This window comes from Penicillium nucicola (assembly GCF_028828085.1).
Source record: "Penicillium nucicola strain IBT 29836 chromosome Unknown utg000002l, whole genome shotgun sequence".
Lineage (NCBI taxonomy): Eukaryota > Fungi > Ascomycota > Eurotiomycetes > Eurotiales > Aspergillaceae > Penicillium > Penicillium nucicola.
The window spans coordinates 2217830-2234222 of record NW_026643126.1 but is presented as its reverse complement, the minus strand read 5'-3'; the positions used below and the strand labels follow the sequence as shown (position 1 = coordinate 2234222).

Genomic DNA, 16393 nt, shown 5'->3' with positions numbered 1-16393 from the left:
ACCTATGGTGCAGCATCTGGAACTTCTGGAAAAGCAGCAGTGCTATACTGTGAACTTCGCATGGAAAGAATTCAAAATCTCCTATGATTTCTTATTGGTAAAATGCCTTTGCTTGGTAAAAATATCAGGGCATCGGCTTAAAACTAGACTCCGGTCCCATGGTCATCAAAGTGGTATTACATGTTCATTCGGTTGCCATCAACCGGTCGTTCTCAGCGCGCGACTCATCAGCCATGCCAACCTTGGCCCGCTTGGCCAGATCAGTCCGAAGAACCTTTTCGATAATGATGTTGAGCTCCTTAACCTTCTCCCAGGCTCGACTGGTCTGGGAAACAATGAGCATAGGATCAACTGGGCCACCTTCCATCTTGGACATGTAGCAGAGCTCGCCGGCACTGTTGAGTCCGATGATAAGGTCTCCCTCAGATGCCTGCTCCTCCTTGAGGGTAGCGTCCATAACGACACTCTTGCTCTCGTTGAAAGTGTGAAAAGTGATTGAAAGAGGCTTGTGGGTGATGTTGAGGGCAACAGGCACACGCTCCTCAACTGCGTAGACAATGACTCGGCCATCCTTGACCACAGCATCCGGCCGGCGGAAGTGTTGCAGTCCGGTCATGATGGCAATGCAGGCTGCATCAGTAAGGTTTCCATCGTAGTCAAGCACATGCACATCGGCACGAATACTCCAGCAGCTGACGCCTTTAATGATGCAGAGAGACTCGGTATCGAGAGCGTTGGAGTGACGAATGACGCGGTCAAGGGTGTTAGTGGCAGACGCCTCAAGGTCATTCGAGCTGCAGAGGGTGTCGTTAGAAAGAGACCATAAGATATAGAAACCAAAATTATCATACCGTCCATTCTCCCAGGCGGGAGAGCCCATGGAAGTGAGTTCCAGGTTGATGTTGAACAGTCCGTCAAACGGACGTTCGTCGCGGGGCTTAGTGACCTCCGCAGAAATTCGAACAACAAGGCTGGAGATATGGTCAGAAAGAGCAATGTTCACAGAGTCAATGAGTAGTGCGCACCTTGTCTTGCCAAGTTGCAGCTTCACATGGCCATATTCTTCTCCGAATGAGATATCTACGGGACGAAAATCCGTAGGCTGACGGCCATCAAGCCGCACATTTTCACGGAGCGCCTCAACAATGAAGTCACGCTCCGCAATGGAGAGTTGAGCTTCCTTCGACATCTTTGCGGTGCCCTCAGCGCGGGGAGCAGCAAACTTGGCTGCTTTTTTGGGCGGTTCTGCCAAAGGCGGTCTGAAAGAACGCACTGGAAGAACAGTTGGTCCGAAATTAGAACCAATGGGAGTACGTTGTTGGTTGGCGGTGAAGGGAGAGGTCGTCGCCTCGGGGAGAGGTTGGCTTTCCATATTGAACGCGGAGTTGAAGCGCAGAAGTTCATTTCTCACTTACCCCCCGCCAACATGACTACAGGTAAGATCAAGACTTTCACTGACACCTCAATTGGGAGCTCAGTCTAACATCTTCTAGCTCATAGACCAACGTTCGATCCGGTACGACAGCTTTTTTTTCACCATCCTTCGCCCTAGATAAGCTACTAACTGACTGAACAGGCGCAAGGAAAAGAAGCTCTCCGTGGGCCGGCTTACCACCAGAGACTTCTTCCCGCCCATACACACCTAAAGACCCGGTATGAATATCCTACTTGGCGGTTACCGTAACCTTCACTGACGCATTTCAGTCAACCCGGACAAGGTGGCGACGCAGATGCTGCCCCGCGTGACTTGCGCGCAGAGCTTCTCCAGGCTGAAGCTGCACACTTCGCTAAGAAGAACGGCGTTCCCCTCGATACACCAGCTCTCACGGACTCCGCCCCCAAGCGCCAGCTCGAGGCTGCACCCGAAGATGCCAGTGATGAACTACAAGAGGAGGACCCAGAAGCGAAACGGAGGCGCATATTGGAAGAGTCGCGTGATATAGACGCCGACTCGGATGGATCAGAAGAAGACAGCAGTGACGAAGATAGGTGGGTCGAATCGGGATATTCTGCCTTCTGCATACATACTGACCAATTTCAGCGATGATGAGGACGAGGCAGCAGAGCTAATGCGTGAGCTGGAGAAGATCAAGAGAGAACGTCTCGAGCAGAAAGAGAAAGAGGTACGGTTGTCGAACTTGTCGAACTTATCTTCATGGCTCTGGCTAATACGTAGCAGGAGCGCGAACGAGCCGCCGAGGAAGAGGAGCAGCGTGAGGTTGATATTGCCCGCGGAAACCCTCTACTCAACTCGCAGGACTTCAACATGAAGCGTCGCTGGGACGACGACGTTGTGTTCAAGAACCAAGCTCGAGGCACAGAGAACCGAGATGGCAAGGAATTCGTCAACGTAGGCATTGCCCTAATCTTGCTCTGGTGTTGAGAGCAATGCTGATTATTTCTTTACAGGATCTCCTTCGTTCCGATTTCCACAAGCGCTTCATGGTACGTATTGAATCTGATAGGTTCTTTTTACATCTACTAACGATTTTGAAGGGCAAATACGTGCGTTAGAAGATCTCGGGGGATAACTTAGGATACCATAGCGAATCAATACTTTCTTTAATGTCTTTAAACTCTAGACGAACTACATACCTGTTAGTTATCATCAAAGAAGACGTAATATAAAAATATCAAGGAAGGACCCTACTGTACAGTAGTCGGGTCCCACCAATGAAAGTGCGCGCGGGTGCTCTCCACGCTAGTGAATCTCTCGATATACTTCCAACCTCACCGCCTTAATCCTTATCGACAAGACTCACCTGCTATCAAGTCTCGACTTCAATCCACGAAGCCAACCATGGAGTCCCAACCTACCGCTAAGGCGTTACAAAGTGAGTTTTCCTTCTATGAAACTCTGAGTCACCTCTGGCGAGATCCCCCCGTGGTTTACTTGACACCCGCTAATACCAGGTATCCGGCAGATCGCATCAACACCGATATTTCGCAACTACTACAGCGATTTGAGAATATCATGGCTACCGCCACTGTGAGTTACAGTGTCCTGTCTCAAACAGATTCATCGCAATTTGGTAGCAATATACTGACAATTCAACCAGGTTGATAACCTAAGCTACACCTCAACGGCTGTGGAAACATACCAGCTAGATGTGGAATCGACTGCACTGGTGAGTCAATACAAAGACTTCCATTTCTGCGTTTAAACATAATCACGATCTTCTTGAGGAATTGAATCGATTATGTCCCAGCTGCAACAAGAACTAAGCTAACATCCCACGACCAGATCCGCGCTGCGGAAGACCTCCTCGGCCTAACCCGAACAATGAAAGAAACATGGCTCTTCGGAAAGCTGGATACACTCGGTGAAGATGAGCGCGACGTCCAGCGGAGAGAAAAGCTGGAGCAGGATGCGCAGGCTGTGCAGAAGGCTATTGATGGTGGGCTGTTGATGCCCTCTGTCGAGAGGTGAGGGATAGGCTGTTTGCGAGGGACATGAGTTATTTGCATGGACCACTTGAGTCCGCTTGGAGTTTGGCTTGATACTGGATATTTCCCTGGGTATGTCACGACTGGCGTTCAGATGATGTGGTTGTTTGATACGAATATCACTTTAACAATCTGCATTCCTTTTAATTGAGTAACCATTACTGTCTGTGCACCTTTTCAATCCCACACTTTAACGACGACTTGTACCGTATCAGCCAAGCCTTCCTAGTCCTATACCCAAGGCTTAAACTTGAACTTGAACTTATGCGAAAGCCTCCATGCGGGGCGATAAGCCGATAAACAATTTCTCCCCGACGCGACCAGTCCCCCACCTCACCATTTGACACGCGACACCGCATCAACCTCACTCCCTCCTACACACACGAACCCAACCAAGTCAATCCAATCCAATCCCATCCAAACACCACACCCACCAGCCAAAATGCCACACCCAAACCCCCTAACCCTAATAGTGGCAACAACGCCCCTCCCACTCCGACACGCAACAGAAGAAACAACACGCCTGGGAATAGGTCTGAAGGGAACACTCCCCTGGCCGCGCATAAAAACAGACATGACATTTTTCGCGCGCGTAACATCGCGCCCACCAGCCTCGGGCCAAACCAATGCCATTATAATGGGCCGCAAGACGTATGATTCCGTTCCTGCCTCGCTGCGTCCGCTTGCGAAGCGGATTAGTGTTGTTGTTACGCGTGATACGACGGGTTCTGTTAGAGATGGGGTTCTTGGGGAGTTGGTTGGGCGGAGGGAGAGGATTGCAAAGAAGGCGGCTGAAGCTGCTGCTGTTAGGGAGGAAGGGGCGCAGGAGAAGAAGGTTGAGCCGGTGACGGATGCGATTGTCGTTCCTAGTCTTGAACGGGCTTTGGAGCGGCTTGATGTTGAGTATGGGGAGAAGGGGGTGTTGGGGAAGGTTTTTGTTATTGGCGGTGCGGAGATTTATAATGCTGCTATTCAGTTGCAGGATAAGGGTGGATTGAGGGGACGGCCTTTGAGGGTTGTTATGACGAATGTTGTTAGGAAGGGTGTTGATGGGGGTATTGGGTCTTTTGATTGTGATACTTTCTTCCCGGTTGATCGGCTTGATGAGGAGAGTGGGTGGCGGACTGCTAGTTCTGCGGAGGTTTCTGAGTGGGTTGGGGAGGAGGTGGATGGGGGTTGGAAGAGTGAAGGAGATGTTGAGGTTCAGATGGTTGGGTTTGAGAAAGTTTAGGGGTGGTTCAGTCTGGAAAACCTGTTCTAGTTGGATATGTGAGCATAACAATAGATCAGATGCTGATAAGATATGTTCGATGATAATTTGGTCTTCACAACCTGACATATGGCAGAACTATGCACATGAAAAGGAGAGACAAGGCAATTCAAATGCGCAGAATATAGACGTAAAGTGAGAGAATATGCAAGGCTATGCGAAACGAGTGAAATCAAAATGCTTCGGAAAGGAAACGCCCTCAAATGCGAAGAAAAGAAGCCACCGATCGTGGATCAGATGAATAACAAGGCTTATTCACTGGTCTCCTTCATAAATTTGACGAATGCCTTCTTGTGCACGAGGCCGGCATATTTGCCGCCTTGCGTAACACAGAGATATCGAAGACCAAGCTTGGCAAAGCATTGGTAAACTAGGTCAATGGGAGAATGTACATCAAGAGCAATCGGAGCCTATATTGGAGCGTGTTAGAAGGTATCACAGCCAGAGGCACCTTTCAAACTCACCGGATCGATATATCGAGTAAAGTCAACCTGCTCAGCCTCATCATTCTCACTATCGTAGACAGCGGTAGAGGCATCCATGGCCATCAGACAAATTGTATTGTCTTCTTCCTCGCCAAGGCTATCTAGTGCGTATTCGAGATCAGGTGCCGGGATCAGGCCCGTGAGGACACCGTCACGCAGGATTGGGAGCCCGCTGTCCAGTTCACCAGCCATGAGCAGATGCTCCAGCTTTGAACGAAGCTGTATGGCAGAGAGGAATGGTGATTCGGAGATGTCGATGACCCGGCTCTTCCGGACTGGACGGACAATATCTCCCAGCTCAGCATCAGTTGTTGGCTGGAGCTTGCTGTCGAGGAATGGGTAGGAGTTCATATCAGTCAAGAGGTCCTATTTAGTCAGTACGGGTAAGACATGATAGATAGCAGAGGAACAACTTACATAAATGCTGCGAGGTTCAATAGCATCTGCCGTCCACTTGGCACAGAGAACTGCCAGAGAGAACGGTAGAACATGATTGAGACTTCCCGTCAATTCAAAGAGAATGACAGCTAGCGTGACAGACAATCGTGTCACACCACACATAGTTGCACCAGCAGCAATAAGAGCGTAGACGCCTGGAGTCACACAAGACTCGATCCCACCAACAGCTGGACAAGAGTCGAACAAGAAGAAGGTCGGATGCATCAGAGCCCAGTATTGAATTAAGTGCCCAACAATTCGTCCCATCAGGCCACCAACAACCATGGACGGGACGTAAATACCTGCAGGAACCTTGATACCGAACGTGATGATAGTCAGAACACTTTTGATAATCAAGGCTACCATGAGGTACTGGACTATATCAAGAATGCCTTCTTCACGGGGACAAAGCCCGGTACTCTCCACGTCCGACTCGCATGGACTTGCTAGCTCGAATAGTAGTTCGGTCACAGGAAGCTTGGTATATCGGTTCCAAAAGCTGACGATACCTGTAATGAGGGCAACCAGGAAGACTTCCAGCATTGGCCACCGCTTGATCGCAGGGATACGTCGGAAAGATCGTGCCCACAAGCTTGACGCTTTGATGAAAAGGGCGCCAGCTGCACCTCCCATTACACCGAGGAAGATAAAGACGAAAATCTCAAAGATCTCCCAATCAGACAAGTATCGAACTTCGAAGAGGACGACTTTGCCAGTACCATAGGGATTGAGGAATTTCAGAGATAGAGTCGCCGCAATGCAGCAGAAAAAGGTCCGGAAGAGTGTCTTTGGTGGGAAATAGTAACTGACTTCTTCGAGACTGAAGAGAACACCACCAATGGGGGCACCGAAAGCGACAGCAACGCCACTGGCGGCACTTGCACTCAGCACCTCACGTCGCTTCCCATCATTCTGGTTATATTTGGCAAATAGACGACAGCAAATATTGCCAACACATGTGGCAATATGAACGTATGGACCTTCCTTACCAAGACTCAACCCGGAGGAGACACTGAATATGAGACCAATGGTCTTGACAACCAATGTCTTCAGTCCCATATATCCATGAAGGACAAAGCCACTATTGATAACCTTGACTTCAGCAACTCCACTGCCAGCAGCAGAGTAATAAATCATAGCCGGGCGCGGAGGGTAATTCGGAAAGCTCCCATGTGGCGGCGGACTAGTCTCTGGCTCTGATAGGGGCGAGGCCAAAGCTGCGAGTCCATTCGCAGATTTCGTGCCATGGGAGTCGGCTCCCAGATTCTCATCAAGTGTAGCGAGAGAGATAGAAGAAGGAACAACGGTCTTTGTGAGCATAGTCAAAGCGCAAGAAATAAGAGCCAAAGCTACAACCCATACTACAAACATGAAGAAGTCAATCCATATATTGTCAGTATTGGATGGCCGGAAGATGCTCGACCAGGACCGCCATCCATCACAAACGGCCAAACCCGCGCAGCACCCCCGTCGACCCCTGAACGGGCGGGTTGTGCAGAAGCCCTCCTTCAGATCGAAAAGTGCGCCTTCTGTGATATCGACGAAGTAGGCGATGGCAGCTGTAATACAACCAATCAGAGCAACCAAGATCCACCCTTGGGCACCATCGAACGCAGCCAGAAGTCGGCCGCGGATGTCTTTCCGTTGGCGGAGAAGGCGGAGGCGAGCTCCATCGGCGATACTATCGTGCACCCAGTCGGTAGAAGTAAATTGATCATACCAAGTCCGCTCATCCAGGAATGATGAGGCAGTGAGGTTATCCTTGGTGGACGCCGGAGCACTACCCGGTCTGTTCTCGTCGTCAATACTCCCCCGGCGGCTCAGCCGTTTGCCGACCGAGTTAGCTCGACTGTGGTTCCGTGTTCGACGCAGACTCCCGGAAGCCAGAAGGTGCCGCAATGACTCCGTGCCCAAAACCGACGCACCAGAGGTGCTGGTGTATGACCGCCGCGGAGCTCGTCTGCCCGACCCCTGGGCAGAGCCCAAAAGGCTTGTATTTTCTGTGATTTCTAGTGGGGCATCGAGTGATTGGTAGCCGGTGTGCGGTTCGGCAAGGTAGCTTTGGGCTCGTCTGTAGGTTGTCGGGGAGGGTGGTGCTGTTCGAGCGGTATGTGGGTTTTCGACCTCCTCTTGCTCGCACGAGGCAGAGCTAGCTTTGGGGAGGGATCGGGGCATGTCGTGAAGTCTTTATGCTTCAATGATAGGCAGTGGGGCTGAGACTGGTCAGTTTCAGCTGTAGTTGGAATATGTTCCCTTCCACGTTGTGTACGCGGAGGAACCGAGCTCACGCGGGCAAGATTAAGGGGTGAACTGACCGGGACGCATATCGTTTCTCTCACTTTTCTAAGCCTGAAGAGGAAGAAAAGAAAGAAAAGAGAGATAAGAGTAGATCAGAGGAGGTGAGGGAAAGCGGGAACCCTTTGAACACAGGTGATCGACGCTATAGTGGACGCGTCAGGTGCAAGTGCAGTCTGACCCGCTACTGTGCATGTTGACGTTGGACTCGAACTTCTGTCCACTGCACATCTTTAATTTATTCTGTATTCAACATCCCATCTTTCCCTTGTGATTTGATCCCTGGATTGGAGATATCAAAGCCATTCCGTCCCTCCCCGCGTTTCCCGCCGATCCTCCCCCGAAGCAAAGCGCCTTGAGCGGCGAATTCAGAGCTCCGAGTCAACGGTGAGGAATGTCTTGCCCATGATTTGATGAGATGCGTCATGTCATGCTCGGCAACCTTGTTCACCCTGTGCTCGGGACTCAGGGTCCATGCATAGAGACATGGCCAATCTCACAGCTAACAGTATGCCCCAGTGGCCTTGGGTAGGATACCCTATGGCTTAGTGACTGATCCAGTGACTGTCATCTGAACTCGATTATGACTTGGCCCGACTATTCTAGCCCGACTATTCTAGCCCTATTATCACCGCATGATGCTCATGATCTCGAAATATCGGGACTATCTTTCTACCTGGGGCATTGTTCGGCCTAAAGGGATCATCCATGCATCCAATCCGATCGCTGTGAAATGCTGATCTCTTGGCATGCTTCATAACCCGACATTCCTGCCCAGGTGCTCAAGTGTATGAGGGATGTCTATATAACCCAGGTAATCATTCATATTGGAGAGCGTTATCGGTTTGCACCACTGTGTACCCCGAGATAGAGCATAGATCTGGCCAGTCTGGACAGCCTCGGTGAAATTAGGGTGTGGTTCGTCGGGCATATTCCGATAGGCATTACCCTGCTTTGGTTGATGTGATCGACCACCCGGTTTTAAGTAATTCGTTAGTCTCGATGGTTGCAGGTATATAGATATAGTCTCAAAGATCACGACTCCCTGACATTCGCCGCTACTTGGGTCTTATATTATCCTCCACCTAACTATCTCGAGCCTGGTGCGGGGGTGGAAATCAACTCAAACCCATGCAAACATACTAGCGGAATAAACAATTGGTGGATAAATTCTAGATGAACTGCTTCGTCCAGAACATAGGATAACTACAATATATGTCTTATCCAATGTTGTGTTGAGGTCAAGCGAAGCTCCACTGATTTCCCTTTCGTCCACGGAGCAAACCCCCACTTCCTATCTCTTATAAGCCTCGTCTCCCACCAACTCCCACTCACTTCCCCCGCTGTTTCCTGTGATCCAGAAAATCAATTCAAGATGGGTTCAGAAGCTCAAGATGATTTGTTCAAGCCATATGACCAGTTTATTCTCTTCGGCGACTCCATCACGCAGATGGCCTGCAACCAAGAACTAGGCTTCGCTTTCCACGCCGCACTTCAAGAATGTAAGTGTACAACTAGAGATTGTACGCTGCCCTTGCTTATAGACAACTAGCCTACAGCCGAAGACTAGATGTGGTTAACCGTGGCCTTGCGTAAGCTTTTCGAACATTCAACAGTCTAGACCGAGTATTAACAAACCCAACCAGCGGGTATACCACCGCACATGCTGTCAAAGTCTTTGATAAATTCTTCCCCCGCCCAGAAACAGCCACCGTACGCTTCATGGTAAGCAACCCAAACCAGTCCAATTCCAAATCCCCGCCCAGAATTGCCAATTGAACAATCGGATAGACAATCTTCTTCGGCGCCAATGATGCCTGTGTTCCCGGCCATGACCAGCATGTACCTGTGGAGACATTTAAGCAAAACCTGAGAACCATTATTCAGCACCCAGCAACGCGCGCACAGAATCCGCGGATCATCTTGATGAGCCCACCCCCATTAATGAGTATCAGCTGGAAAGTTTTGATGCTGCAAAAGATTCTCCGCACCCAAGCCGGACGGCCAGTGGGGCTAGACTGTATGCCGATGCTGCGCGGGAAGTTGGTGCCGAACTTAATATCCCTGTGGCGGATCTTTGGCCTGCATTTATGAAGGCTACTGGGTGGAAAGAGGGACAGGCTTTGGTGGGCTCTCGTGATGCTCCGAATTCTGAGACTCTTTCGAGTCTTCTTACTGATGGTGCGTGGATACATATTCTGCTGGGGGATTTTGGCTTATGCTAACTTTAATAGGATTACATTTGACTCCTGCTGGGTACCGCATTGTTTATGATGAAGTGATGAAGGTGATTGAGGCTCATTGGCCTGATCAGATGCCCGATAACCTGCCAATGGTGTTCCCGTCATGGCTTGATGCCCCGAAATAAAGAAATTGGGGAAATAGACTGCTTTCTAGTAATTAGAGAAACAAGATGATAATCCTACATCATTTGATGATGAGCAGAGTGCAAGTAAAAACAGAAGTATACAACCGTTAGTGGAGTAAGCGGTCCAGCCCCTCTCCGCAGTCCACACGTTCCTCTCCAACTTGGGTCACTTCCCCCATTTACCAACTTCAACTTTAATTTCAACTTCCGACTCCAACTCCAGCTTCAGCTTTCGACTTCTTCCATACATCTCCAACCTTGAAGCCGAGACTTTACGACCTCGTCTTCTCCGCATTCGATCCCGTGACAGCGCGTTCCTTCTCTACGTCACCAAATTCCATTTCGCGATTATTGAACCTCCGAAGACTGTCTCCGGCACCCCATCGTGAAGCTCGACCATCGGTACTATCACGCCAACACTCATCACATCGCACAGATTGATCGAGTTTTACACTTGTCCTTTAAAGACAGGGTGGACGGCCGGTGGGCCGTCTCACAGATAGTCGCAGGAGGGAGGAGAGAGGATAGAGGAGTTGAATTGAAACTGCCAGACTAGGAGTGAAGACACGTACCGTGATACTATCTGATACGACTGCCGCACTCTTTCATCTTTGAAAGTCCCCTCATCACTCAGTTCACAGGCGATGGATGCTCAGTATCCTTTCGCCTCCCGGGACGATATCTGGCGTGTCTTTGAGGAGCTGAAAGACCTTCAGATATCGAATATTGCGCAAGGGGAACGAATCGCCCAGCTGGAGCGCCGGAGAGACGAGGATGCACGTCTAAGAAGCCCTTGGGCTCCGACGTCGCCTTTTCCGAGTTCGGTAGGCACATCAGCTCCAGGTAATAATGCATCCCAACTCTCACTTCCTTTCACCACTTACTAAATAATTCTCCACAGACTCATCCTTTCATTCTCCTCCCGACGCCTTCAAGGGATTTGACCAAGGTCATCACTCCACCATGACTACCTCCGCGGTGGCGTTTGACGTGGACGAAGAGCCTCGGCGCGGCACCTCTCGTGCGAATAGCGTTCGCTTTGATGAGAGCGCCATTCATGGATATGGCCAGACCAATCGAACCAGCACCGAACTACCTATTCGGACTGGCAGCGGCCTGAGCAGCCATCCCCTCCTTGAGCGGACCTCTTCTCATCAGTCCGACGGTGGCCACTCTCTCCATTCTGCACGTACTAACAGCCTGCGCTTGAACACTACCCGACTGTCTGGTCTCATCTCGCTTGATTCTCCAACGATCCCCCCGCCTGCTCTTTTCTTGCTTGGCCCTGTGCCTTCTATCATTCGCTGCTGGATAAGTGACGACTTCACCAATTCCTCTTTACTTTATGCTGCTGTTTGCTCTGGCTCTTACATCTCGCAGTTGAGCCTTACTTTGGTTCGCAATCTTGGGATGGAAGATCTGATCACGCACGAAGATGATGTATCACATATCAAGCTCCCGGTTTATCTTCCCGAGGCCCTTATCCATCAAGCCTCCTCGCGCCCTGGTACTCCTATCCACCAAGTTCCTGCTGTTACAGTTCGCTTCATCGTTCGCGAGGCTGAGCCCACCGACGACACCATTCAAATTATTCTTGGAAGTGACGTGTTGCGCGCTCACAATGCAAACATCTGTTTCTCACTCGACAAGTTGATCATGGTGGATGATGACCGCAACCGTGTGTCTGTTCCTCTTGTGCGTCCTGAGAAGGACACTGTCTTTAATAGACTTTGCACTTCTCCTAGTGCCTGCAATCAGGATCAGCTAGAAAGCCACACTAATGGACATGCCTCTCCTGGTGTCATTCGTCCCCCTCACGGCCTTTCTAACATTCCATCCTCGACCTCTTTCTCTGCCAGCCTCCCAATCAGTGCAAACGGTGGTCACCAGAAGCCACGCGCTAATGGCGATGACCTCACTGAAACTGCAGCACACGAGACTGCCACGAACGCCCAGACCACTGCACCCCCCAAGACGGACAATATGCCCCCCTGGACTTCGTGGAGACGGGAAACAAAGAAGGCCACCAAGATACCCGACAAACGCGAGATGAAAGTCTTCCGAACTGTCAAGTCCAGCGCTCGCACCACCCCTTCCTTACCTGGCAGCACCACAGACGGCATTGCTGAAAAGCCACACTGCCACGCCGCCAATCCACCCAACCCCTCCGACGTGGATGCCCTCAACCCAGTCGGTGGTGCTTCGGCGTTTGGATGGCTCAATCCCGCCCAGCGAGGTTCAAACTAGATGAAACAGACTAGGATTCGTTGTCTTGGGGATTTGGGATGACATCTGGACCTTGAATGGGTTCGGGTTTACGATTTCACATGACGAGCAACGAAGAAATTCCCCATGACGCATGCTTTAAAATCGCAACATCAGGGGAAACGACAGGTTATGGCGACACAGGAGTAGGAGCAGGTGCTGGGTCTTTGACAATGGATTTGCATCGGCCCAAGCGAGAAATCCATCTCTGCGTGTCTGATTTGAGAACAAGGCATGGCGTGCAGGAGATAACAAGATAACCCAAAAAACCCAAAAAAAAGATCAAATTAATCTACATGGTCCATGCCAAACATTTGCTCTTTCTTAGTATCAAACGTACCATGACAATCCCTAAGGAACACCGACGACTCTACCCTAAATTTTCGAAAAAGCCCCAAGAGCCCCCTTAGTCTCCTCCTTACTCTCCTTCACCAACCCACTCACAGCCCTAAAATGCTCATGCCCAGCATCCCCAATAATCTCAAAAAGAATACTCTCACTACTCGTAATGATAGCCCCCGCATCTCTCAGCCTAGCCAAAGCAATCCCCCTCTCCTCAGAATTCATACTACTAACACCATCCACAAGAACATACACCCGATGTCCGCGCTCCAACAAATCAAGCGTGGTCTGCGTCACACAGATATGAGTCTCTATCCCAACGATAATCACATCCAACGCCTGACTTGCATGCCCGGAGCCGGAGCCGGAGCCAGAGCCGGAACCTGTCTGCGGAAGCAAGTTCGAGATCTCAGGAGTGATCATCGAGAAAAGCGTCTTGTCCACGTCGGCGCGGATGTTCGCGCCCGTTAGGTGTGGCTGCAGCTCTGCCACTGTGTTGCCAAGTTTGGATCTGTTTTGGGTCGTTACGTAGACTGGGATTTGGAGCGCCGTTGCTGCTTTGAGCAGTTTTTGGGTTGTTGAGATGCTTTTGGGTGGGGGGTTGGGTTAGATTGGTTTCTTTGCATTGTATGTTTATGGGTTGGGATTAGGGTTGGGGCTGGCTTGTTCGTACAGTTTGGGGAACTCGTAGATTCCGCGGAATTTCTCTTGGATATCGCAGATGCTGTGTCGTCGTTAGTGCTTGTTTTGAGGGGAGCCTTTTGGTGTAATTGGTTGGGGGTTGGCGTACAATAGCGCGGGGTTGCCTGTGATTATTGTGTTAGTTGTGTAATGAAGAGGGACGAGGTAGAGTTGGGATTCTTACGAATGCGCGATGCGCGCGAGATTGATGCCATGATTGTTCAATGGGGTATTCGGGGGGAATGGTATGAACAGAATGAAGTCCAAGGTGAAAGTAAGAGGAGATGTTAGCGGCCGCGGGGAATCGGAGTCGGAGATGCGGGGGGAGCCGAGGGAAATGGACTTTCCGTTTATCTGAATGAGGAATGGGAAGGAATTCAACTTTTTATACATTTAGACTGGCAATTTAGGTCTACAACTTAATCTCGTGCACTTTAGCACGGCCAGCAAACCAGCTATCGTCACCCTTGGCCACAGCAGTGCGGATAGCATACAATTCATCAAGGAATACGGGCACGAAGCTACCGGGGCCACGAACATGCTCGCTGGCAGCTGCATTCTCAGCGGCGATCTCGTACATGAGAATACCAGATAGCACGGCGAGGAGTCTGTCCGAGCGATGGGCACTGAGGAAGCAGCCGGCAAGTGTGCCGATGGCACAACCGGTCTAGGGATTCATGTTAGTCTGCGATAAAGAATGGCGAGAAAGAATACATACTCCGGTAACCTGGCCAAGGTACGGGTGACCGTTTTCGACGGCGATGACTCGCTCGCCGTCGCTAAGATAGTCTGTGGCTCCGGTCATGAGAACAACGTTTCCTATGACATGTTAGAGATGAGGAACGAATACTTGGAAATTGACTTACGCTCTCTCCGAGCAAGGTCTCGGGCCAGGGTGGCCTTCTGCTTGCTGTCCAGAGTGCTTGGTCCACTGTCCACACCGCGCTGCTGAACAGCACTGCTACCCCAGGCCTGACGAATCTCGCCCTCGTTGCCCTTGATCAAATCAAAGTAGCCACCCGCCATGAGTTGAGAAACCGCATTGCGGCGAATGTGGGTAGCAGCGGCACCGACAGGGTCGTAGATGACCGGGTTACCACGCTCATTGTATGCCTTGATGGCTTTGAGGTAGTTGGAAACACTGTCGCTAGTTAGAGTTCCCATGTTGATCAGGAGTGCGCCATCAAGGTTGCACAGGTCTGTGGCTTCATCGCCATATGGGGACATGATTGGGGATGCCCCACTAGATGGTATTAGCATAAGAAGACATTTTGCTCGGTAGAGGTGCTTACATCGAAAGAACAACGTTAGCAACAAAGTTTGCTACAACAATGTTGATCATGCTGTGCACTAGAGGGTGTACTTCGACCATCTTGCGGACTACTTGGGGGACTTCGGTCAACAGTGTCTCGACCTCATTAGCACGGGGGGCAGCGGAGGCCACGGCAAAGCGAGGAGGGTTCTTGATGAGTTCGGCGAAGTGCTTGGCGGATGCCGTGGGGTCATCGGCCGCCATGATAGCACTAACGATGGCTACTCCGTCCAGTGCCTTCTTTGGAGACTGAGACTGGTAGATGACTCTCTGTACATTAGAGTGGTTGATTCCGCCAATGGCAACGGTGCCCACGGAAGAATCACTGATGGCATCAAGGATAACTTGAGTGCCCGCAGTTCCAATGACTGACTTGGTGTTTGTTTTGCTGCGAATTGTTAGTGGCCATATAGTCTGACTTCAAATTGGGTCGAATAAGGACATACGTAGGGGTGGCAAACATTGTACCAATTCCAATATAGTCAGCACCATCTGCAATGGCCTTCTTGGCCTCTTCCACTGAAGAGGTACTGATTCCAATGATGGCATTTTCGGGGAGGAGTCTCTTGGCTTCCTCATACTCTGTGGTTTACATTATCAGTATAAATATCTCAAATGAAGCCGTGATAGCTTACTCATATCATCTTGACCGAGATGCACACCCTCAGCTCCCATGGCAAGAGCAACATCCACTCGGTCATTAATCAGAAGCGGCACATTGTACTTTTGGGTGATCTGGTGCAGTTCCCGAGCAGTCTTGACCAGGACTCCGGTGTCGTTAGATTTGTCCCGGTATTGCACAACCGTTACGCCTGCAGAGGGTCAATTGAGCGACTGCTCCAAAGTACTCACAGCACTGGGTTACACTCACCTCCCTGCAGAGCCTGATCCACAACTGTACAGAGGTCCCGGCCCTTGAGGATGGCCGGGGTGGAGTCCGTCACCAGATATAGTGAGAGGTCGACCATGATGTCCGGACAAATATAAAAGAGAATAAAACTGCTGAAGAACTAAAAAGGCAACTTGAGACCGGCTATACTCGTACAACACTTCAAGCCCTCTTCATTGCAGAAGGAAGATTCCTGCCGCTTGTGTGCCCGCGGTGGGGTTACAACTACACGGTTGGGACATTATCGAAACCACAACGACGAAGCTGCATGACAATGCCATTGTTAACATGCATTCTTCTTTACAATTCCATCGATTCCTCTTCCTCTGAAACAATATCAAACAACTCCGGAGTCCACGGCATCTCTCGTTCAACTTCCGAGTTTCGCCCGGCACGTGCCGGCTGACATAACCCTTATTTGTCAGTTTAAAATCCTTTTTGTTTCCCACCTTCCAACGCCTTCTCTCTTCTACCTATCCATCCCACTGAAGGCTTTACACACAGAAGCCTGCATCTTCTTCGCGTGAACTTCTAGTTCTACGCTCTACGTTTATTATTGGTTAGGCATCGCCAACATCAATTTCCGCCACGCACCAACGGG

At 50.4% G+C, this 16393-nt stretch overlaps 9 protein-coding genes across 9 annotated transcripts; 5 read left to right on the top strand and 4 right to left on the bottom strand.

Moving 5' to 3' along the window:
* Window positions 1-184: 184 nt before the first annotated feature.
* N7511_002616 (exosome non-catalytic core subunit RRP45) lies at window positions 185-1372 on the bottom strand (the record flags this gene model as incomplete). Its single annotated transcript, XM_057125041.1, has 3 exons — window positions 185-794; window positions 852-971; window positions 1026-1372. 3 exons carry the CDS (start codon window positions 1370-1372, stop codon window positions 185-187), a joined length of 1077 nt encoding a protein of 358 aa, XP_056987200.1.
* A 54-nt stretch (window positions 1373-1426) lies between these two features.
* On the top strand, window positions 1427-2514 carry N7511_002615 (spliceosome-associated CWC15 family protein; the record flags this gene model as incomplete). The annotated part of the gene is made up of 8 exons (XM_057125040.1): window positions 1427-1436; window positions 1494-1516; window positions 1577-1653; window positions 1705-1989; window positions 2042-2123; window positions 2180-2350; window positions 2410-2445; window positions 2497-2514. The coding sequence occupies 8 exons, from the start codon at window positions 1427-1429 to the stop codon at window positions 2512-2514; spliced, it is 702 nt and encodes a 233-aa protein (XP_056987199.1).
* A 286-nt stretch (window positions 2515-2800) lies between these two features.
* On the top strand, window positions 2801-3430 carry N7511_002614 (RNA polymerase II mediator complex head subunit MED22; the record flags this gene model as incomplete). Its single annotated transcript, XM_057125039.1, has 3 exons — window positions 2801-2989; window positions 3060-3128; window positions 3245-3430. The coding sequence occupies 3 exons, from the start codon at window positions 2801-2803 to the stop codon at window positions 3428-3430; spliced, it is 444 nt and encodes a 147-aa protein (XP_056987198.1).
* A 459-nt stretch (window positions 3431-3889) lies between these two features.
* On the top strand, window positions 3890-4678 carry N7511_002613 (dihydrofolate reductase; the record flags this gene model as incomplete). Its single annotated transcript, XM_057125038.1, has 1 exon — window positions 3890-4678. The coding sequence occupies one exon, from the start codon at window positions 3890-3892 to the stop codon at window positions 4676-4678; it is 789 nt and encodes a 262-aa protein (XP_056987197.1).
* Window positions 4679-4968: 290 nt separating this feature from the next.
* On the bottom strand, window positions 4969-7815 carry N7511_002612 (putative voltage-gated chloride channel (ClcA); the record flags this gene model as incomplete). The annotated part of the gene is made up of 3 exons (XM_057125037.1): window positions 4969-5127; window positions 5182-5568; window positions 5620-7815. The coding sequence occupies 3 exons, from the start codon at window positions 7813-7815 to the stop codon at window positions 4969-4971; spliced, it is 2742 nt and encodes a 913-aa protein (XP_056987196.1).
* Window positions 7816-9310: 1495 nt separating this feature from the next.
* Window positions 9311-10303, top strand: N7511_002611 (SGNH/GDSL hydrolase family protein; the record flags this gene model as incomplete). Its single annotated transcript, XM_057125036.1, has 6 exons — window positions 9311-9437; window positions 9488-9527; window positions 9582-9660; window positions 9727-9754; window positions 9823-10116; window positions 10170-10303. 6 exons carry the CDS (start codon window positions 9311-9313, stop codon window positions 10301-10303), a joined length of 702 nt encoding a protein of 233 aa, XP_056987195.1.
* A 644-nt stretch (window positions 10304-10947) lies between these two features.
* Window positions 10948-12550, top strand: N7511_002610 (uncharacterized protein; the record flags this gene model as incomplete). Its single annotated transcript, XM_057125035.1, has 2 exons — window positions 10948-11146; window positions 11205-12550. The coding sequence occupies 2 exons, from the start codon at window positions 10948-10950 to the stop codon at window positions 12548-12550; spliced, it is 1545 nt and encodes a 514-aa protein (XP_056987194.1).
* A 393-nt stretch (window positions 12551-12943) lies between these two features.
* Window positions 12944-13806, bottom strand: N7511_002609 (uncharacterized protein; the record flags this gene model as incomplete). The annotated part of the gene is made up of 4 exons (XM_057125034.1): window positions 12944-13496; window positions 13584-13634; window positions 13701-13716; window positions 13776-13806. The coding sequence occupies 4 exons, from the start codon at window positions 13804-13806 to the stop codon at window positions 12944-12946; spliced, it is 651 nt and encodes a 216-aa protein (XP_056987193.1).
* Window positions 13807-14003: 197 nt separating this feature from the next.
* Window positions 14004-15871, bottom strand: N7511_002608 (bifunctional hydroxyethylthiazole kinase/thiamine-phosphate diphosphorylase; the record flags this gene model as incomplete). The annotated part of the gene is made up of 7 exons (XM_057125033.1): window positions 14004-14258; window positions 14310-14410; window positions 14458-14834; window positions 14884-15291; window positions 15350-15485; window positions 15539-15715; window positions 15775-15871. The coding sequence occupies 7 exons, from the start codon at window positions 15869-15871 to the stop codon at window positions 14004-14006; spliced, it is 1551 nt and encodes a 516-aa protein (XP_056987192.1).
* Between the last annotated feature and the right edge of the window lie 522 nt (window positions 15872-16393).